We start from the raw sequence: 21,591 nt of genomic DNA on the forward strand, positions 1-21,591 counted from the left end.
ATTCAGCAGTCGGGCTTACGCTCAAACCGGGCGTAAGCCCGGGAGGGGAGTAGCTTGCGGTTTTATCCCAGTTGTAGGCTGTAATGGTGCTAAGTCAGAGCTGCCCAAGCGTTACCGTGCATGTCACATGCTAATCCTTCTGACAGGGTCAGTTTTTAAAGGAAATCTGTTTCAACATAACCCACCAGCTGTTGCGTGAAGCAGCTCTTCCTAAATTGCACAAAGAGCGTGAACCAAAGGTTGCGGGGATGCGAGTTTTTAAATCGCCCCTTCTGACGCAGCAGGAAAAATTACGTGAGGCGCTGATGGTTTTCAAACCACGTTAAAATGAACCCTGCACGGAAAAAAACAACCCGAGACCGACAAAAAACTTTCCCCCTTACTCCCGGGGGCCGCGACCCTCCGCCCGCGGCGGTGCAAACCCGGCTGCGCTTCGCACGGGGAGGCGCCGGTTACCGCCGTGGGCTGGCGAACCGCGGCAGCGCCGTTGAAAACGGCGGGGCCGCGTTGCGCCACGCTCGGAGGAGCGGTGCCTTCGCAGCGCTGAGTTTTGTTTTGTTTTTTGTGCTTTGTGTTTTGTTTGTTTTGTTTTGTTTTGTTTCGCGGGTTGTAGGGCGCTTGACGCCATGGAGACGCGGGAGGCGAGCGCGATAACCCCGCCCCCGCGCGGCGCGGCGCGGCGCCGCCGGGCAGGCAGGTGCCCGGGACGGGCCCGCGGGGGCCGGTGCTGGGGCCGGGGCCCGCCCACCGCCGGCCGGGGGCGGGGCGGGGGAGCGGGCCGCGTGCGTGAAGTCATCTCCACCGTCACAATGGGCAACACCTCCCTCCTCCCAGGCTTCCCGCGCGGCCTTTCTCCCTTAAAAGGACAATGGGGCGCGCAAAGCGAGAGCGCTTGATTGAGGAGAATGGGGCCGTGGGAACGGCGCATGCGCAGAGCGGCGGGCGCCGAGGGGAGGAGTGAAGGGGGGGGGTGCGGGCTCGCGCGCCCGCTCGGGCTGGCCGGCAGAGCGCGGAGAGAGACGGGGAGGGCGCGCAGCGGCGGGGCTTCGCCGCGCACCGCACGGCACGGCGCGGCACGTTTGTTGGTGGGCGCAGTAGAGCGGTGAGTGGTTTCTTTTTCTTTCTGCTTAGGAGGAGGAAAGAAAAGTCCGGCCGAGAAGGAATGGGAGCTTTAAAGCGGTTTTTTTTTTTGTTTGTGTGTGTGTGTGTGTGTGTGTGTGTGTGTTGTTGGGGTTTGGGGTTTTTCTTTTTTTCAGCAGCCGGTGGTCTCTGTTAAGTACAAGTTAACCCCGGAGCCTGTCTGCAGTTCTGCCGCGGCGAAAAGACTTTGCCGCCTGAAACAGTTTGACACGCATGGCTCCTGTGCGCGGCGTTTTCCCCCTTTTCTTCAATTAGTGGAGTTTAAAGGAGGTGCCGGCGGGGAGAAACGCCTCCCGCATTGTTGCAGACCCATCCCGAGAACTCTGACTCCCCCCCCCCCCCCCCCCCCCCCAAAGTACGATTAAAGCCCCAAGTCTCAAGGAGGAAACGCGGCCGGGTTCCCGACGGTTTAACTCCAAAAGTGGTCCCCGGTTGCGGAGCGGGTTCGGGAAACCGGGCCGCCTGGCGATGCGGGGCTGCACGGCGCCCTTCCCGGGCCGCGGCTACCCAGCCTCGCCACGCGGGCTGCGAGGCACCGCCGGCCCCGCCGGGAAGGGCGGCGCGGCCCCGCCGGCCGTGCCTCTCGCCGGTGCGGAGCGGGTGGCGCAGGTGCGGCCCCGCACCGCACACCTGTAGCGCCGGCGCGCACAAGTTGGCGCCAGCGGGGTGGCGGGGGGCACGGTGGTGGCCGCGGGGTTTCACGGGGGGAGAGGGAGCCGTTGTTTTTATTCCTAGTTATCGCTGGTATTTGCGGAGGGGTCGGGGTCTGTGCGCGCCCCGAGAGGGGGGAAGCGTGCGGCTGTGGGCTGGCGCGACACGTGCTGCCGGTCGCACGGGTCGCGGCGCGGAGCCTTCCCCGCCTCGGCGGGCGCCCTGCCACCGGCCCGGTGCGCGGCATTGCCGGCGTGGGGGACGGTGCGGCGGGCGGCGATGGCGTCCTGCCGCTTTCGCAGCACGGCGCGAGTGAAAGTCGCTCCCGTCCCCGTCAGCGTCTGCCCGCGCCCGGCGCCAACAAGTTACAACTCCCGGCTTCCGCGGGGTTTGCGCGGCGGGGCGGCCGGCGTGCCCCCGGCGCGGCACGTAGGCAGCGCCCGGCTGCAGGGAAAACAAAGGGCTCGCATGTGCTGCGGGCGCCGCGGCTCCCCGGCGCGCCGGGGGAAAGCGCTCGTCCGCGCGGGGGAAGGGGCGTCAGCCCCGGGGTGGGGGGGTGGGGGTGTCGGTGGGGTAAAGCACGTCCCGCGGGGGACGGTGTTTTTTGGCGGCTGGCTGCCGGTTTGGAGGACTTTGGAGGGGTGGCGAAACTTTGGGTGCCCACGCGCTCCCCTAGGTACCGCGCTGCGCGCACGGCGCTGGGGTGCCAGGGCGGGCGGGCAGGTGAGCCCCGCCGGCCGCCCCGGGGCTGCCGCAGGGTCGGGGGTCCGGGGGGGGTCCGCGTCGCTCCCGCCGCGGCGTGCCCGCGTTGCTGGGAGGTCTGCGACGGCCCTTTGAAGTGCAACTGTTGCCATGTTTGAATTACGTCAGGGCCGAGCCATGAGGAACCAGCGCGGGGCGGCGGGGGGACGGGACGGGGCGGCGGGAGGCGGCCGTCACCCTGCCGGGGCAGAGGTCGGGGTGCCCGGCGGGGCTGTTGCGGCTCGACCCCCTCTTCCCGCCGCTCCCCCCCCACCGCCCCCCCGCGCCGGATGGGGCGGCTGCACCGAGACCGCGTGGTGGGGCGGCGTTTGCAGCGCGGGGGCCGCCTCGCAGCGCCCACCTCCGCGCTCGGGGCTTTCCTCCCCGGCGCGCCGCCTTCCCCTTCCTGTGCTGTTTTAATTTATTTTTAATTTTATTCGTCTCTCGGCAAGTTGAACACTTGGCAGCCCCGGGGGGGGGAGGGGGATCCGGGGCCTCCCGCGTGCGTGCACTCCCGCGGCTCCACCTGACCGGCGGGGCCGCCCGCGAAAGTAGGTCGTCCGCCCCGGGGGGGGGGGGGGGGTGTCTTTGTTCCCGGCGCTGCCGCGCCTCCGCCCGCCGCGGCCCCCAGCCGCCGAGCGAGCCCGCCGGCCGTAACGGGCGGGAGCGGGGCGCCCCGCCGTGCCCGGGGCCGGCGCTTCCCCCGCGCCACGCGGTGCTCGGCGGAAAGCGGCCGCAGCGGCGGAAAGCCTCCTCCCGGCCTCCCGCACGGCGCCCGTCCCGGGGGCTGCGGGAGCGGCGCGACCAGACTCTACCTTTTCGGGCATCTTTTATCACTATTTTTTTTTTTTTAAACTTGGCAGTTTTGCGCTAGGGAAATGCTCCCAGTCGCGCTCCCCCTTTCATGAGATAAAAGTTGCCGTCTCCTCTCATACACCCGTCTCCGGATGCGTGTAGCTAAAGGGATTTAAAGGGACCTGCCAAACCTGTTGTTTACTCGGCTGTGCCCCAGCGCAGCGGGCAGGGCTGAATCCCGGCGCTCCCCCAGCTCCACCGGCGGCTCTCTCCTGGCGGGAACGGCCTTGTCCCCGTCAGTCTGCTGACGGGCAGTCTTTTGGACCCAAATCATTCAATAATCATTACAATTGCAAAAAAGTTTGGAGCTGTGCCCCGGCGCTGTAGTTCTGAAGGCAGCTGGCGCAGGATGCTGCCCCTCAACCTGCTGCTGTGTGCCTAAAGCACGTGTCTCTTGGCTGGGCTGAAGGCAGGGCCCCTCGTGGGTGGGGAGAGGAGAGGAGGAGGCCCAGTGTCCTGAATTGGGCCCAGAACTTCAACAGCATCGCATTTGTGGTGGAGGCCGAGTAACATACTTGAGCACAACCTAACTGTAATGCTCTCTTTTTCATTTTGAATTTTAATTCGGCGCTGGTGGAAGGTGGTAGGCTGGCAGCCATGGAGACATCTGTTTAACCCTTTTACAAGGCAAGCCAGGAGGGTGATGGTTCCTCGGCAAACCCCTTGACTGCTGTGTGCTTGTTTCCAAAGGTGAGACTGTTTCTGTCAGCCGCGTGCAGGGCATGTGCAGTGGAAACTCCCTTCTCCCCAGTCTGCACATAGCCAGATTCACAGTGTGGTTTACAGCTTTTTTAAATAAAGAGAGAAAGATTGCATGAACTCTGCAGTGTAGGGGCAGACAGTGAACTGGAGACCTTTCTGCTGACACCAGCGTACACTGAACTCCTTTGGCCCCCAGGTAAATTCTAGGTTTCTTGGGATCTGTCATCCATGGTAAAGAATCGGCAGGTAACAAGTCACGGGATTTTCAAACACACCCACAGGCATGCAGCATCTAGCTCCCACTGAAGGTAGGTGGGATTGAGTGCCAGAGCCTCTGGGAAAAATTCCTCCTTGCTTCTCCCCCAGCCCGGAGATTCTCAAAGATGAGCTAATTGCCTACATTTGCAGTCTTTCCTTTAAAAAGAAAACATCACTGACTTCTCAGTAGAAGAAGATGTTAAAAGAGCCGATACATTCACACAGGTTAAAAATAAACAACATTAAAACTGTGACGGTTTGTTGTCTTACTCATGCTGAACAGCTCTTTCTGTGTCACCAAACTCTGCTTTGCATTGATTCTTAACACCTGATGCTTTGTACCTCTTTCATAATGAGATGAACGATGTGCACAGTCCTACTTGACAATGAACTTCTCCTTCAGACTTGCACCCCTCGTAGCACTTGCTTTTTAACAGAAAGAAGCAGCTAGTGAGCTGGGACTTGAAAACTGAGTGGTTAAGCAGAATGCATGGGCGGGACTCCATTTCGTGACTCAAGCCTTTGCATTTTTGTAGAACGTGCTCAGTCCAAAGTCCAAGTGAAATGACCAGTAATATTACTTAAGGACATGGAAATGTATGCTTTTTAATGAAGTCATTTCAGCTATTCTGCCAAATAATTACTACTACTTCTGTTCAAGTCCCCATCCAGGTATGTTACCCTCTTTTTAAAAAAAAAAACAAACAAACAAAAAAACCCAAAAAAAACCCCACCAAACTGTTCAGTGTCTCATGATTTTGAGTGCCTGTGATGCTTTTTCAATAGCAGGTGGTTGCAAACAGCATCATAACAGCTGCAGTGACTGTACTCAGATAAGCATCGCAGACTGAACTCCAGCACTTGCTTGAGAACATCCCAAGTTTTCCTTGCAGGGCTCCTGATCAGGCTGAGCGTGGTGTTAGTTACGCAATAGGAGTTTCGGGGGGAGGGGGGGGTGTGGGGGGAAGTCCTCTTTCAAGGTGGAATGTCTGCAGGTGGGACAGGTTTGGGATTTTTTTTTTTCTCCCCCCTATGCAAATCTTGCTGATTACTGTTTTCATGCTTTGGCCTATCCCTTCTGGAGCACTAACCGCATGGCAGTTTAGAGGAACGCCCAAGTGGCTTAGCCTTTCACTTCTCTTGTCTGAATGGGTTAGGTACTTATTTCCCACTGAAGATCAGCAGGTAAGTAGGCTCCTTTGTGACTTGGCTGCTTCTGAAAACTTCGCTCGGAACAGCTTGTGACCCAGCCAGGATGAGCTGTGGAGGCTCAAACATAGGAAAGAAATGTCCAGTTTGACTTTTGATACGTGCTTGGTAGTTGCTCCCAGTTGCATCTGGTGTGCTAAGATTTCACTGCAGCACTGAGTGCACAACAGTAGCTGTGGATGACAACCAGCAAAAGAGTTACTTATTCTGGCAGAAGAAAGGTTCCTGAAGATGTAGTTTTGACCTTTTACTGGTTTTGCTCAGCTCATCAAGTGAAAACTCAACAGCGTGCTGTTTCCTTCAGATGTGGCTGGGCTGTAGTGGCCAAATACAGCTTTCCTCCAAGTAAAGTTGTTTTGGGTGGAGAGAGGAAGGGAAGTGGAAGGAAAAATCTGAGGATATAGGGGACCAGAAGAGTATACAGTACACACAATTCTAAGGTTATGGTTGTTGGAAATTAGGCACTGTTTTGAGCTATCAGGACAGATGACAGTATGAAAAATGTTTTTGCAAATACTGAAGTTGCATTTTCAGATGACTCCAATTAGCTTGGTCTCTTACTTCCTTGGACCATTCTGGCTTTGGGCATGTTAAAATACGGTTTTCTGGAGTCCAATTTTAACTTCTATTCCAAAGTTTCTTTTTGCAGCGTGTACACTCAGGGGGGAGGTATGTTTACACTGAGTCTCTGATATAGATCAGCTCCTCTGTTGACGTACAATTCTCTGTCCTACAGTTGATTTTTCAGTAGAGGTATTGCAGTTTATTTCAGCAGAGGGACAGGCCCAAGAATTTATTAGCGAGACAAGCAACTCTGCTTCTGGCGCCATAGACAGCTCTGGAAGCATTTTTCGTGTGTGTGCATGTGCCTGGGTGTATGCACTTGCAGATGTAAAAGCCAGAGCACGTATATTCTGTCTATATTAAGGCATTTGTTTCTTTTCCTTTAAAAGAAAAAAAACTGTACCATTTTGGCTATGTTTCTTAGTTCCAATGAAATGCTGTAGAGATGAGCATTGTGAGATTTCTACTGACAGGAACCGGCTGCATCAACATGTGTAGGCTAGATCGTACTTTTCTGTAGCCCAACTTCAGGGAGGCTGTGCCAAGGCTGTTTTGTACACAGAAGGGGAAATGAAATTATTTGCAGGGGTTCGCCTCCTCTCTGACAATGTACTGGCAGTTTTGTAGTTGCACAAAGGGTGAATGCTCCAGGGTCAGAGCGAGGAGATGGGAAGAGAGGAAGGTATTGAGTAGTTGGACTGGCATCCCTCTGCTCTCCCATAACCCCAGGGAATGTTTCTCTTTCAGCTTTGCAAGAAGCAGGTGAGCATGTTCCTTCCAACTGGCCTGATAATTGTGTTACAAAGGGAGACATGCATGCCTTCTAGGAATTCCTTCCTTTCTATTATAAAAGGTTTTCATTCTTCTTGGGTGATCAGAAAGAATGCAGAAGGAATCTGGAAAAGCAAATGAAAGTGGCTCAGCTTTTCTTATTCTAAAATCTAAAAGAGTTCAGAAGTTCTTCCCGAACTTGAAAACTTAATGAACACCTGAAGCAATACCTCCTTTTAATTTAGATCATCAAATTAAATTGTGCGAAGAAAACTAAGCACCGAATTCTAGTCCTGACAGGTAACGAAAGCATGAAACCACTTTCACACATGTATGATGCATGCTGCTTTGTACCAGCCTTTCACAAATGTAATAAGCAGGTTGTGTTTTTTTTAATTTCCTACCTACTTTACTGTTCTCTGCTTGACTCCAAATTTTTTTGCAAGACAAGTCTCTGGTTTTGATGCTCATTTTCCAAAAGTGAGAGGGCAGAGGGATGGAGCGAATTTGTTCCTGCAGTCTTTTCTGAGTCCATTCAAGTTGCTAAAGCAGTTATTTAAAGCAGAACTTGGGGGAATAGCAACTTCTCCTTTTGCAGGGAGACCAGGGAGGAGGAGGACCACTTTTCCCCTGACTTGGGGGAACATTGCTCCCCTACTAGTGCAGGTAAATCTCCATTTCTGCAGAATGACAAATACGCTCTACTGGGATTTCTGATTCTTTGCTGGTGAGCTGTCCCTTTCACTTCTGTGCAACTGCTGATTTAAAAGATGTCATATATTTCAATAACATGCTTAAATTTTGCAAAATTATCTTGTGTAATGCTTTTTAACTTCTGTGGAGCTACAGTCCTACTTGCCATCTTTTTATCTGTCCCAAATTTCACGGGGTTAAACTCCCACAGCTAAGATTCAGGCATTAGGCTAGCTGGCAGTCTAACTCCCTGGCTCTAATTTGAGATCTAAATTGCAAAGCTCTCAAGTTAAACCTTTTAAAGTGCCCAGTTGTATGTACTTCTAAGTACACTTAAGTCTATAGAAATGTAGTGTCAACTCCAGTACTAGACACACAACTATGGTTTAGAATGGAAGCTGAGACAGAGAGCTTTAAGTTTAGCAGTGCTGATAAGTACTTCTAGACTCAAATGCTTCTACATTAGCTATTAAGCTCTCCAGCTGACAGAATATTTAGTGTATAATGGTCAAATGGCAACTGTTCAGGATTAAATGTGTAACTGGACTGACGCCTTCCATTTATAACTGCACTTCGATGCAGTTGTCAGAGAAATCTGTTTTACTTGTGGTTTTGCTACAGGCTCTTCCCCATTCAGGCATGATATATGGTAATACTGTTGCTGACCATTCATCAAGTGGGAAACAGATGGCACTAGTTTCCCTTCTATTGAAAGATTGTGTTGAAAGGCTGCTCCTGTGAGAATGGCAGCAACGATGCAAACCAAAATATTTTCAGAATATACGTGTCTGATGCCAGCCTTTGCCAGAACGTTAATTGTAAAACATGCATCTTGTTCTGCTGTGGTATAAATACCAGCTGGTGGCAGAGATCATCTCATCAGTGTCTGGATTCCTGGGAGAAACTGGGTTAGAAAGTAAATCAAATTGTTGAGATCAGTTCTGTGTCTTGCCCTGTAACAGTCAAGATGTTCTTGCTGCTTAAGTTTTGTGTCTGCAGTTAGTCTTTGACTTTCTAAAGAAAAGCACCAGGCCACAGACTTAACGTTGGGGAAGCCAAGCAAAATCTAAAATCACTGTTTGGTAGTTGAAAATTCCCAGGTGAACATGCTGTTGGATCTCCAGAGGCTTGTTAAACACAGTGTCCTCAAGAGACTGTCTGTTGAAGGACCGCATTGGATGCTAAGAAACGAAATACATACTCTTAAGTGTTTGCCTTGACACTCTGTTAAACAAACAAACATTTGTCTTGACAGTCCAGGGATACTAACTCGATTTGGCTGTGCATTCAAGTTCATTTGCTAAGTGTCCCTGAAAACATATCTAAGCGGAAGCAGAGAGTAGTTCTGAGTCTAACCATCCCTCAGCAAACCCATTCAGCAGGTCACTAGTTGGATACCTTCTTTTACTTACTACAGCTGCTCCTGGCCTTCAGGCCAATGCTGTTCTAGTAGAGGGAGCAATGAGTCTCCTAAGCAGCCTGGCAGCATTTGGGGTGACTTTGCTGGATATTTGCACAAATCATCCTTGCGAGAACCCAGCCCTAGGTGAGCTCCTTGGGCTGTAAATGTGCACGAAGAAGAAAGGAATACAGCACTTCAAGCCTGTGGTAAACAGCATGAGTTGGGACAGGAGGGAAGGAAAGACCTATCCCCTCCATCTTTCTCTTAACAAGTCCCTTGCCGTCAATAGGCTCTGCAAGGGGTTTGGTCAAGACAAGCTTTTTGGAGAGTTGACTTGTGTCTTTCTACATGTTTGTGCAGTAGTAATTGCAAGGAGACACAACCTCAGTGGGCACCAAGTGGTCTTGTATTATAATATGCTAGACTGAAATGTAAACATGCACACTTTCAGCTGGATATGGGTTCCTTAATGGATTTTGTGTAAGAGTGTTAACCAACAATATTAGATAAAATTTTTGCTTTTCTGTTGTTCTCAGGAGCCTGGGAACCTTGCGTGGAACCTTGTGTGTTTATTTTGTGGTGCTGCCATGCTCTGATCTTCCCCTCTGGGGTGGGGAGTTGTATTTTTACCTCTGTGTGGAGGACTGTGACTAGGACTGGGTGGCTCACTAGCTTTTGCTGTGGTCCTGCAAAAATGCACGGGATCTTTTTCCCTTGCACGCAATCTCTGTCCGTCAGTAAGGTAAGCATGATGCTAGGTATGCTCGTTTTGTGGAAGCACGTTTTCGACCTCACCTGAAGCTGCTTTTCAAATTATTTTATTGCTGTAATGATGTGGCAAGTCTTGGCCCTGTAGACTGAAGATTTCAGGTTAATTTTCTCTGTCCCTCTGGAGGATATTAGAATTATGTCCCTTACCTTCCTGCAGGTGGAAGATTTGGGGACAGATCCGTATGCCACATACATTCACCAGTAACCCAAGTTGTGTTTCTGGGACTTGGGAGTTCCCTCTCACCGGACTTGCCCACAAGTGATGGAGATGCTGCTCTCCTGAAAGTCCTGCCTGAGCTACTGGGTCTTTCAGTAGTATTTGTGGGGAGGAGAGGTAGTTTTCTGTTAGCTTCTACAAGAATGTAATGACTTGGCCCTTTGTTGAGGGAAGAGGGGGAGATCTTATTTGTTATTTGCATGGCTCTGTCTAATTTTAATTTTTTAAAAGCAGAAGTTCTCAGCAGTGGGAACCTGTTCTCATGGAGCTTTCTGCAGCTGGTGGCCTGTCCCCTCTCTGAGCAGTTAGTGTGTGATAAGCAGCAGAGGTGGCTGCTTGCTCCCTGCAGCAGGTGATGGAGGCAAACCTTGCACCGTGGTCTGGTTAAAAGAGAACCTCTTGGAACGGTCCCCACCTGCGTTATAAGACAGATGCTGTGCGGCCTGTGAGGACTTGCTGTGTGTCCAGGGCCAGTGCCAGGAAAGCACTGGCTTTGCTCAGTTGTTGGTTTGGTTTTTTGAAGTGCTGTGGGAGCTCTGTTTGCTCTGACAGCTTCTCATGCCGTGTCAGACTGTGCCTAACAGGAGTCTGCACTGGGGAGTAACTGGTGCTTGGGGAGAACTGATTTGGTGGTGGGGACATGTGTTGAAGGGGTCTTCATCATGGTGTTTGCAGTAAATCCACTTGTAACTAACTTTAAAAGTTTCTGCCTGGAAAACACCTCCACTGTATGTTACCTGCTCTGATAGCAAATCCCAGCTCAGGTGTACTGAAAAGGATAGGCAGAACTCTAAGGGCATCATGGCTTTTGGCTTTCTGAGCTGGTGCTGAGTTTGCAGAGCTGGTGGTTAAGAAGAAACAACTTCCCTGTAAATGGACTACCTTTTGCTCCGGCGTCGTTGGCGGTGGCTGGGATGTGTGGTAGGCGCATGCTGAAACGTGCCCCAGGGTCCTGCTCCCCGGCCCTTTTCTAGCTGGGTTTCCTTCCCATGGAAAGCAGGGCGGGGAAGGCAGGAGGGCGAGAACTGAGCCTGTGCTGACACGGAGCTGGGATGTGGCTGGGATGCTCACCCAGGCCTGAGAGTCAAGAAGCGCTCCTGGGTCCCGCAGTGCAGGCATGGCCATTGAGGGCTGGGTGGGACTCCACCCTGCTGTTTTTAGAGCAGCTTTTCAGGTATGTCTGCCCTACAGCCTAGAGGTATGACTGCAGCTCATTTAAAATGACTCCTACTCACTTTCAACAAAGTTTGACAGGGATGTTTCCAACAACCACCGGTGATGATGACAAAGTAGTTCCAGTGACCCAGGGTTCAGCTGCCAACTCCTTATCCAGGGGCTCGGGCAGGTTCACACAGCCTGTCCTGCAGCCTGTTTTGCCGCATACATAGGGCTTTCATTAGCCAAGTCAGCTGCATTCACACCTCTGGTTTGTGCTGTTGTAGATGTGCCCTTAGAGTAGAGTTGTGCAGTAAATGAGCTTGTCATGAGTCCTGCTGGGTATTGCTTAATATTCCAGCTGTTGTTAATTATTTTTTTAATAAGTGTATTCTAGGTGCATCTGCTCTTCTGGGGCAACGCAGGATAGAGCTATGGCCTAATCTAGCAGTTTCCCATCCTGAATTACAATTTCCTTTTGGTTTGCCCAGTGAATTGCCCAGGTTTTTCTTTCAGTATCTAACAGTGATAAGTAACACCAGTTCCTGTTTGTTTTCACAGGCTACAGCTGGGAGGAAAAGATGTTTGGCTTTCACAAACCGAAGATGTATCGGAGTATAGAGGGCTGCTGTATTTGCAGAGCTAAGTCTTCCAGTTCTCGTTTCACTGACAGCAAACGTTATGAAAAGGATTTCCAGAATTGTTTTGGGTAAGATTCTCTCTTTAGTCAACATCATGGTTAGTTGTGGTGTTGATCTCAGGGCCACGAACCTGATGTGCTGTCCCTTTTGCTCTGAGAGAATGAAAGATTAGGTTAGCAGAGGTGGGTGGTGGGGGAAGGCTGGCTTCAGCTTCCTCACAACTTTCCCGGCCAGGCCAGGAGAGGCTGGATCCTCTGCTGCTGTGTACAGTACCATTTGGTTGTCAGTCTGCTGTTGCTGCCAATGGAGAGCTGCTGTAGTTCGTAACAGTGAAGGGTCAGGCTCGTGCCTCTCGCACCTCACAGCACATGCAGGGATTTAGAGCCCTCTCAGACTGTGCGTTTTGCACATGTTCCTTAGAGGTGTAAATGCCCACACAAGCTGGTAAACAGCACAGCTCCATGGAGGTTTTCTGTGGCTCTGAAGATTCAAGAATGTTAACCAAAACTTGATGGGTAAATACTTCGTAGTTCTAGCAGGGTTTATGCACAGTACCTTGTTTCAGGTATTGGTGCCTTTGTTCAAACAGGGCGTATCAAGATGTTATTAAAACTTCTCATTGGAAACCCATTCTGATGGAAAGTGAGCATTGAGTAATTAGCTTTCCAATTAGGTAATGTTGCACGTAATGTTACTTGAAAGCATTGGTAAGCAAAACTACAAATACCAGTGATTTCTTGTACCAGCTGCTGTAACCTTTTAACTTTTTTGAAATACTTCCTAAGGACTTTGAAATTCTGTCTAAATTTGTGTCCCTGAATTGTCAGCAAAGCAAATTCTTCTGTGATAGCTTGTAATTATTTTTTACTTTGTTTATTCTGATTTTTTTTTTTCTGAGGCAATAAGAATTTCTCCTGTTTATGCTGTGGTTTTCCATGAAATTATTTCCCCTGGAAAAAAGTCTGTTGTCAATAGATACTTTCTGCTTTTTCTTTCCAGTCTTGTTGGATTACCTCTCATCAAAACCTTAGGCCTGAGTGGAAATTTCATGTATCATATTAAAAACTATATATACATATCAGTATTGCTGCTCTTGTCTCAAGTGCTTAACTTCATATGTGTAAATCTTTGCAATCTTTCAAAATATTTCCTTCTCCTCTTTTCTAGAAACACTCCTTTCAAGTGTTGAAAGGACAAAAACAAAGCTTTATAGTGCTTTGTATTTACCATGGATTTTTGTACATAAATCTGGTGCTGACAAATTTCCTTGTCATGTTTCTTGGCTACTGTCCTTGGCAGTGGAAAGACTGTGTGAAGGCCCGTTGCTTTTTTTTTTTTTTTAACTACAGTAAAGAAGCTTGCAGTATACCAGGGCCTTTGGTCTTGTGCTATCTGAAATATTTTTGCCAAGGTAAAAATGCAGTCTTAACACTGAGCAAACAATGGCTTATCTGAGCCTGCCCCATTCATCTATAAATGCTTCAAAGTCTTCCTATTTAAATAGCTGAAAAATTCTACAGTTTAGCCCCTTTATATTTCTTTTAGCGCGGATTAGCAGTAGAGATGATTTCTGAAGAAAGCTCGTTAAAGGGAGCGAGTATTGCTGTCATTCCAGTGAATGCTGTTTCTGAAACCTTATCCTACGCTTATGCAGGAGTGTGTTAGGTGGTATTTGTTGCTCATCCTTGAAGCTCTGTGAGAAAGTTAAGAGCTGAGTAAGTTTTTGTCGGATCTCTGAGGTCTGTTCCCAAATGTACATTCAAGGAATATGATTATTCTTCCTCCCTCCCTCTCCAACCAAACCAACGAAACCCACTGGAACTGTGTGTTGTTTTTTCTGGTGGTTTTGTTTTTGTTTGTTTTTTTTAAAAACAAAACCAACTGAAGGTGATGGGACTTGTTGGTTTTAGTGCCTCACTGGAGGCAGATTACACCACCTTTTATTTCTATATGGAAGAGTGCTTTCTGAAAATGAGACCTGGTCTTTAAATGGCAATGTTTGAGCACCCCAGATGAATTATAATACCTGAAAAACAGAACTTGAGAACCCTTCTTTTCTGTCAATTTTTATGCTTCTTGCTGTTATCAAGTGTGTGGGGGGGTGCTTTTATTAACTGTTGTCAAGTGATTTTTGCTTTTGTTTTTACCAGACTCCACGAGGCCCGCTCAGGAGATATTTGCAATGCCTGTGTCCTTTTGGTGAAAAGATGGAAAAAGTTGCCAGCAGGATCCAAAAAAAACTGGAATCATGTTAGTAATTTATTTCTCTTCTACCCCAAAACTAACTCGTCTCTGCCTTAGTCCATCCTGCTAGAGAGGGGAGGTGCTGGCAAGGATTTGGGATTTGCTATTTCCCCCACACTCTCCCTTCCCACCCTCAGCATCTCTAAATCCTTCCTGGAGTATTTCCTGTTACATGGCTCTTATCTGTCTTCATTTGGCGTACATGCAAATGGTGATTATGCAAGCCCGGGATGGAGCCGCGGACTAACTTACCTTGTAATTCCTTGTTTTCACAAGCTTATAACTTTGTCCAAAAGTCTCTTATGACACTCAAAACATTTCAAATTTGGCCTCTATCCAAAATTGGTCGCTTTTTTTTTAGTGTTTTTTTTAATAGTTTGAACAAGTAAAGCGACTTGCTCAAGCAACACGTAAATCAATGTCGTTTAGTCAGATAATTACAATGACTAATATCTCGCAGCTATTCCCACTGATATATTCTGTTTTGATACATCTAATTCGGTTTTTGGGCCTAGGGCTGGGAAGATGATCAGGATTCTTTGCGTATGTTATAATCTTTATTCAGGAAGCCTTGATGGTAATGGGAGCCAGGCCTATGCTTATTACTACCGCTGGCTTTATTCAGAAGTTAAATTGATGACTTTTTTAAAAAACTCCAGGGCAAATGCTTGGCAGACACTCTTAACTGAACCTGTATTGACTTAAACAACTGTTGTCTACTAAACTGAATTTGTCAAAAATAGGAAGAAGGCAAAAGTTGAACTGAAGGTGCTTTTTAAACTAGTTTGCTGCATTTTCCTACTGACTCAGCCTCTTACAAACCCGATTTAAATGAAACGTAAGAGTGTTGGTGCACAGAACTGCCTTGGTTTAACTAAATTGGTTTTGAACACCTTCAGCTAAGTCAGTACAGGTACCTTGACTAGGGCAGTATCTGGGCATGATGCAGAAGTATTATGCGTGCGTTTTTCTGTGTTCTAGGTGGTAGATGCCAGGGCTGGACCCAGTCTTAAAACAACATTGAAACCAAAGAAAATGAAAACCCTGTCTGGAAGCAGAATAAAGAGCAATCAAATCAGCAAACTGCAAAAGGAATTCAAGCGGCACAGTAAGTGGATCCAAAGAGATTTTGGCAATAAACTTTGGCTTCCCCTAATGTAGCTTACCGTTAGCTGGCCAAGCTGAATCACCATCTAGATTCAGTTGTGCGCTCACACATTTGGGCACTCCCTGTTTTCCCAGCCTCTCATCCTCCGAGGGCTTGGGGAGGGGGTGGAATGAGGAGGAAGAGCTTGTGTGCAGGGTGGGCTGCGAGACAGACGTGGGGAAGCAGCGAGGGGGAGTGGGGAGCCTGGCTTGAAAGTGTAGGCAATTGTAGCTTATGTCCCACACTTAAACGACATGTCTCTAGAAAGAACTTCTTGGGCAAGACCCTCATTGAAACTGAAGTTGGAAGAGGTTTCCCCTTGCTCTCAGTAATGCGCTATGGCCATTTTCAGCTCTTTTCCCAAGAAGCACTGTTCTGTTGATACCACTATCAGTCGTCTTCTTCCATACATGTTTCCAACCCAGGCTTTCTATTTAGCCTAGATTTCTTTTTTCCCCCCTTTAAATTCCTACCATGTTTCCTCTGTATAGTTTCCTTACACCTTCCTCTGCTGGTCTCAGTGATTTCTTTCCACTAGCGCTTAGACTCTTCGAATAGATTTGGATTCATAGCTTTCCAACAAAGCCATCTGCCAGTTATGCTCTAAATGGATGTCGGTACTTTAGGTTTTTCCTCTAAATCAAACCTTCCAGCTCCTTAACTGTTGCTGACTTGGTTTTCTCTCTCTTTCAATTACCCTACCTGGCTTGAAGGAAAAGCTCTCCAAAGAATCAGTAGAGGCCCTGACCCAAAGAGCTTGTAGCTCCTCATTCAATGTAGTATAGTTAATCTAATTGTGTTACTGTAGGTGCTAGAGATGATAACTAAAAGGTAGGCTAGTAGACCCTCTGTTAAGGTGTGTGTCTGCACTGGGTACATAGTTCATAGTCTCGATCCCGCAAAAGCTCAATACTACCTAGCCCATTGCACTAATGAGAAGAGCTTTGCAAGACTTTAACTGAATGGGTAAGAAAGGAGATTTACAGTGAGGGAGAAAGTACTAGATCTGAAGCACAGATCCCCATCGTCCTCAAGGATCTTCCAGTGATTCCAGAGTGGGACTAGGATCTTGTCCAAAGCGTGGCCTGCACAGGCTATGTTTTGAGAGCCAGGAACTGAAGCCTGATCCTGAACCTCTTTCCAGTCCCTCCTGTACAAGGAACCCCCTCCAGTTCCGAGGACTGTCTCCCAAATGCTGACAGATAGTCTCTCTATTGAAATCAGCAGGGGCAAGTGAACAATGGGTTGTCGTCGTTAAGTTTTTCTTGTTAATGAAAAAAATCTGTCTCTCTGTTCCCAATCCGCATGTGACCTTTTACAAGTCAGGAAGAGGGTAAGTCGTTGGATGCATGTCCCGATTCGTGCATTTATTCTTTCCCCTACAGATTCCGATGCCCACAGCACCACTTCGAGTGCCTCCCCAGCTCAGTCGCCCTGTTACAGTAACCAGTCTGACGACGGTTCTGACACAGAGATGAGCGCTGGGACCAGCAGAACACCAGTTTTCTCCTTTTTAGATCTCACGTATTGGAAAAGGTAAAAAGCAACAGAACGTGCACTCTGTGCAGATAGCAATTCACTTCAGGTACACAGTGCTTGATTCTGCTTCTTCAGGAATTTGCTGCTGCTGAACTTAATTTGTTGTAAGGATATAACTTAAGTCACAGAGTATTATACACTATCTGTCTGTCTTTGGAAAAAATGCCATGTGTTTAAGACATTTTCCCCTATCTCCTTCCAGTTCCCTAAATACTAATACAGTTGCTGGAAAATATTTTTACGTTTTTTGGAGTAACAGATAATATTCCTGACTGTTATTATCTTGTCTTAAAACTGTGCTCTGTAGACATGATGTGTTACCAAGTACAACAGTGCTCTCAGCTTGCCAGCAAAACATCGCATTTGATTTGGTTGACCTGTGATGGTAGTCATTTAAAAAAAAAAAAAAAAAATCTGGAGTGGGAGGAAAACCACAAGATTTTCTGGGAGCTGACGAGCTTGTTATCTTTTATTGCCTGTTGTGACACAGTAATCCCTTGTTTAGCTAATTGCTCTATTGCAGTTGTTGTGACTTTGCTGCCTCCTCTTAAATAGTGTTTGCAAGTGCATTGTAGGCAAGGTTAGTTCAGCCCAGATAGTTGTGTATCTGAAACTTCTCTGGGAAGCAAAATGGGAGACCTAGTTTTGTATAGACATGGGTTTGTTGGGGTTTTTTTTTCCTTCTTTTTTTTTTTTTTTTTCCCCCCAAAGCGGTGTTGTGGATTTAGACACAGACTTGTTTTCTCTTTCTGAGCAGCCTTTTCCCTCGTATCCTCTGAGCTGGAGGCTCAGAAAAGCAGTGTCTTGGGTCCAGCTGATTTTTTGCATTTCTGTAAATTCTGTATATTCTAAACACACAAACTATCTGTCTCTCTCCCTGCCTTTTCTTCCAGGCAAAAGGTCTGCTGTGGAATTATTTACAAAGGGCGTTTTGGGGAAGTCCTCATAGACACTCATCTCTTCAAACCTTGCTGTAGCAATAAAAAGTCTGCCACTGAAAAGCCAGAACAAGAAGGACCACAATCTCCAGCAATCTCCACCCAAGAGGAGTGGTGACTTCCTTGGATAGCTGCAGAAGGTTTTTCAGATCCTCTCATTCTCTGGAAAAATACTAGAAAAGTGACTGTTCACTTTGGACACCTGCTATGCTGCCAAAAGACTATTCCCTGGAACTGTTTTGGGTTTTACTGCTACAATTCCACAAACTCTGAAGCCAGTTTGTATCCTTTCAGAAAGACTGTACATAATATTTAAGATGCTATGGAACACTTAGCAAAGCTGAATGCTGCTGCAAGGTTGTCTAATCTTCCCTCCCCCTTTCCCCCCCACTCGCTTCACAAGTGAATATGAGGATGGGGTTTTGTATATTAAAGTATATGTAGTTCATGTTTCCGTATTGAAAGAAGCAGTGGTTGTAAGGCTTTTTTTTTTTTTTAAAGTTGGTTGGTAACCTCCCTTAAATCCCCAAGAAAATATTTCATTCTTAGACATGTATGAGTCAATAAGATGAACTAATACATAGAAATGTTATAAGTCACCTCTCTAGTTATATAAATATATATTTTTTAAAGGTGTGGAGATCTCACCCTATACTACTGACGTAACAAAGACAAATATTTCATCCCTCCGATGTGACACAGACTGGTAAACTGCGGACATCTCTACTCCAAGTGGTAGTTATCCGAGAAGGCCCCCAACATAAAGTGCTCTTCAGAAGGGGTGGGAGAGCTCTCCTCCTTAGCTAAGGAGGAAGATTTACCTAAGAATTGAACATAGCGAAATGGGAGGCTACTTCCTTTGAACCCAGCAGCAGACACCCTGGGCTTCATGTAGTAACTGACTGGTGATTAGAGATGGACCAAGAAAACATCTTGATGCCCAAGTTAGGTGTAGATGATGGCCAAAACTGAGTAATTGCCATCTGTTGGCCCAGTGCAGCTGAAATGTGACCACAGGCCAGGCTTCCTGCTGGTTTTGGACCTGACACAGAACCAAACCCCTCGCTAAGCAAATCAGGCTTTGGTCCAGGGACATGATCTGATCGCAGCCTGGGGTCTGGGTTCACGATTGCTGTTTTGGAACCCTTCCCCTGCAGTGCTTCTCTGTGTTTGGGTTTTGGTTTTTGGTTTGTTCGTTTAAACAACTACCAGATCAATGCTTTTGTGAATACTGAATATGAAAATTTCTGTTAAGAATGGTGCTGTACTGAATCGAGGCAGCTCTGTTTGCGTACGCGATCAAAAGATAGTATTTCTTACATGGATTCCCAGACAAACTTGCATGCAAAACCATTGTGACACTCCTTCAAACTCCACTTTGCCTGTAGGGTGGAAGCAGCTTCCTGGAAGAGTGTGCTGCAGTTTTAGCTCCCAATTGCTTCATGTTCCTTTTATGAAGGTTTAACTTGTGTAAGTTGGGAATTCTGCTTTTTTTTGTTTGTTTCTGGTTTTGGGGGGAGGGGGGATTTTTCTTACTATTACTCTTTTGGGATAATCTATAATGAATTGCTACAAGCTTTCCTTTTTGTGAGAGTCATTGGCATAATACTGTGGTGGGTAGGGCTTAGGACTGGATTTCCTTGTAATCTCACTTTCTGAAATGGGAATGCTTAGCAAATGAAAATATAGATAGGGAAAGATATGCAGGTTTTAAGAGGAGCCTCTACCCTCAAAGCTTTTTTTTTTCCCCCTTTTTTTTTCCTCTCCTTCTGTTGGGTAAGCCAACCTCTGGAGAGAAAGAACATCAGAGGAAACAGGGCTTTGACTTACCACAGCCTTACAGCTTAGAGCTTTCATTGGTCTTACTTTGCTTTTCCTAAACTCTCTGAGATTCTGAAGGGAGGACAAAGCTGCCTACCTTGCTTTCATCTGCAACCAAATAGAATCATAGAATCATTTAGGCTAGAAAAGACCTTTAAGATCGAGTCCAACCGTAGATATAATGGATACTTGCTTGTATAGCGGCTTAACTAGGTTGGTCACGTCTAATGAAGGTTTGAGCAAGAGTCCTAGCTGTTTTTGCAGACACCTGCTTTCATTTGAATTTGTGTTTTCAGCATCGGTAATTCTGTACACCTAAGGCTGCAGTATAGGTGGTAGGATGTGCTCTGATACGGATCATCTCTTCTGTATTTATTTATTTATTGCTAGATTTCAACCGCCAACTGCTTCCCCTACTCCCTCCCACCTCTTCCATTCCCGGTAGTAATGCAAAATGAACTGTATGTAGTCATGCACTTTGTATTAATGTATTAGAAATCTATGGAACCTGTTTTGTACTTTTATACTGTTCAGACACTTGTAATCCAAACTTTTTTTTACTAGGGTAATGAATAAATTTAGACTTATTTAGAAAATAAACAACTTCTCCTCTGCTTATTTCAGCTCTGTTCCGTTAATTAGACTTAGTGTTTGAACCAGTCCAGGCAACCCATGTTTCTATTTGAACAAGACTTCAAGACTTTTTTTTGGGGGGGTGAGATAATTCTCTTCCTATTTAATTTGGAAAGGAGAGCGGAGCAAGGGAAAGGAGGTGGTGGTTATTGTGATAGACAGCTGTCTCGGGGCAGAATCGCAGAGCTTTCCCTTGGCACTGCGTGTGTCAGGCACTCCTTTACTGGGAATGGGTGGTGCTGACATTTGGTGTTCCCGGGGGGCTTGCTCTCAGTCTAGCTCACCGGCGTTCAGCAGAAGCCAGCTGAAGCGACAGTGTTAAAGGGTTGGTGCTGACAGCATGTGGAAACATCCCTTTCCAGATCCAGCGGAGTCGGTGGAAGAGACTAGTGCTCCTCTACTGAAGCTGGAGCGTTTCTTCCCACGGCAGGCGTAGTCAGCTGGATAAGCTCCAGCAGACTGGTGGGAGCAAGGTCTCTGGCAGGAGATGGCAGTGAGTTTAGAAGAAGATGAGGCTGTTCCCTGATAATGGGGAAACATTGCAACCTTAAGCATGATGGCTTGTTGTGAGAGAGTATTTTGGACTTCAGTGGAGACACTGATTTATTCCTGCTGATATGCTGGCTACTTTCTTATAAATTGAGCACGATGGTATCCAGCGATTCATGTAGAAATAATTTCAGTGAAAGCTCTGCATAGCCTGCAAGACCACGCGATTTTACTACAATAGCATCTATTTTGGACATATTTACATTATCTGCTGTAGATGCCTAAACATGCCTTGGGCATGATTCGGTTCACCTGAAATAAAAAGCTCTACATAAAGTCACTGAAGAGAAGCAGGTGCACCAAAAGGTGGTTTAGAGCAGGTAAACTTAGTATGTATCCCACTCTTGGCAACTTCCACCCTTTTTCAAATAATGAATTCCTTTTCCTTCTCTCTTTTACACTGTTGCTGCACACCGGTGACTACAGGTACTGTCTGGGTGCAGAGAACATCAGTGTTGATGGACAGAGGGCTTTTTTTCGTGGGGCAGATAACCTAACGGAGGGCTACAGCTGCAGAGGAGGAAGCTCCTGTGGGAACACTGGGGAGGCAGGACTTGCCATCTTCAGAGCAATGTGAAATGAAATCGGGAGGCAAAATCCTGGGTAAAGCCCTCCTGTGCTTCACCTGAATCAGCTGTCCCAATGACAAGCGTGACATCTGCTAAAATACCTTACAGTACAAGCATTGTAAAGATGCTTTGCGGAGGATTGTGTTATACTCAAAAGATGAGAAGAACGAGGCACGTGACGAGAAGGTGTCCTAAGCCTTCAGTTCTGGGCATGGGAAAGGACCGTTCATGCCTCAGCCTTTGCCCTCACTGTTGGCTGTAGACTTCACCACAGATGCTGTTTCAAGCGGTCTCAGCCTCAGTGAGAACCTGGCCCCAGGTCTCTGCTGAAGCCAAACACAGTAGTGGCAGAGCTGGAAATGGGCTGGGAAATGTGCTTGT

At 47.7% G+C, this 21,591-nt stretch overlaps 1 protein-coding gene across 1 annotated transcript; it reads left to right on the forward strand.

Annotated features, from left to right (window-relative positions):
- The first annotated feature begins 1,038 nt into the window (after positions 1 to 1,038).
- SINHCAF (SIN3-HDAC complex associated factor) lies at positions 1,039 to 20,050 on the forward strand. The gene is made up of 6 exons (XM_076340745.1): positions 1,039 to 1,102; positions 11,691 to 11,838; positions 13,921 to 14,020; positions 14,996 to 15,122; positions 16,547 to 16,697; positions 17,594 to 20,050. The coding sequence occupies exons 2-6, from the start codon at positions 11,711 to 11,713 to the stop codon at positions 17,754 to 17,756; spliced, it is 669 nt and encodes a 222-aa protein (XP_076196860.1). The 5' UTR covers positions 1,039 to 1,102; positions 11,691 to 11,710; the 3' UTR covers positions 17,757 to 20,050.
- The last annotated feature ends 1,541 nt before the right edge of the window (positions 20,051 to 21,591 follow it).

The sequence above is a fragment of the Aptenodytes patagonicus genome, chromosome 1 (assembly GCF_965638725.1).
Source record: "Aptenodytes patagonicus chromosome 1, bAptPat1.pri.cur, whole genome shotgun sequence".
NCBI classification, from domain to species: domain Eukaryota; kingdom Metazoa; phylum Chordata; class Aves; order Sphenisciformes; family Spheniscidae; genus Aptenodytes; species Aptenodytes patagonicus.

Coding starts and splice junctions, on each gene's coding strand:
- SINHCAF (XM_076340745.1), top strand. CDS start 11,711: ATGTTTGGCTTTCACAAACCGAAGATGTATCGGAGTATAGAGGGCTGC. Junction 15,123..16,546: donor AAAGGAATTCAAGCGGCACA/GTAAGTGGATCC, acceptor TTTCCCCTACAG/ATTCCGATGCCCACAGCACC. Junction 16,698..17,593: donor GATCTCACGTATTGGAAAAG/GTAAAAAGCAAC, acceptor CTTTTCTTCCAG/GCAAAAGGTCTGCTGTGGAA.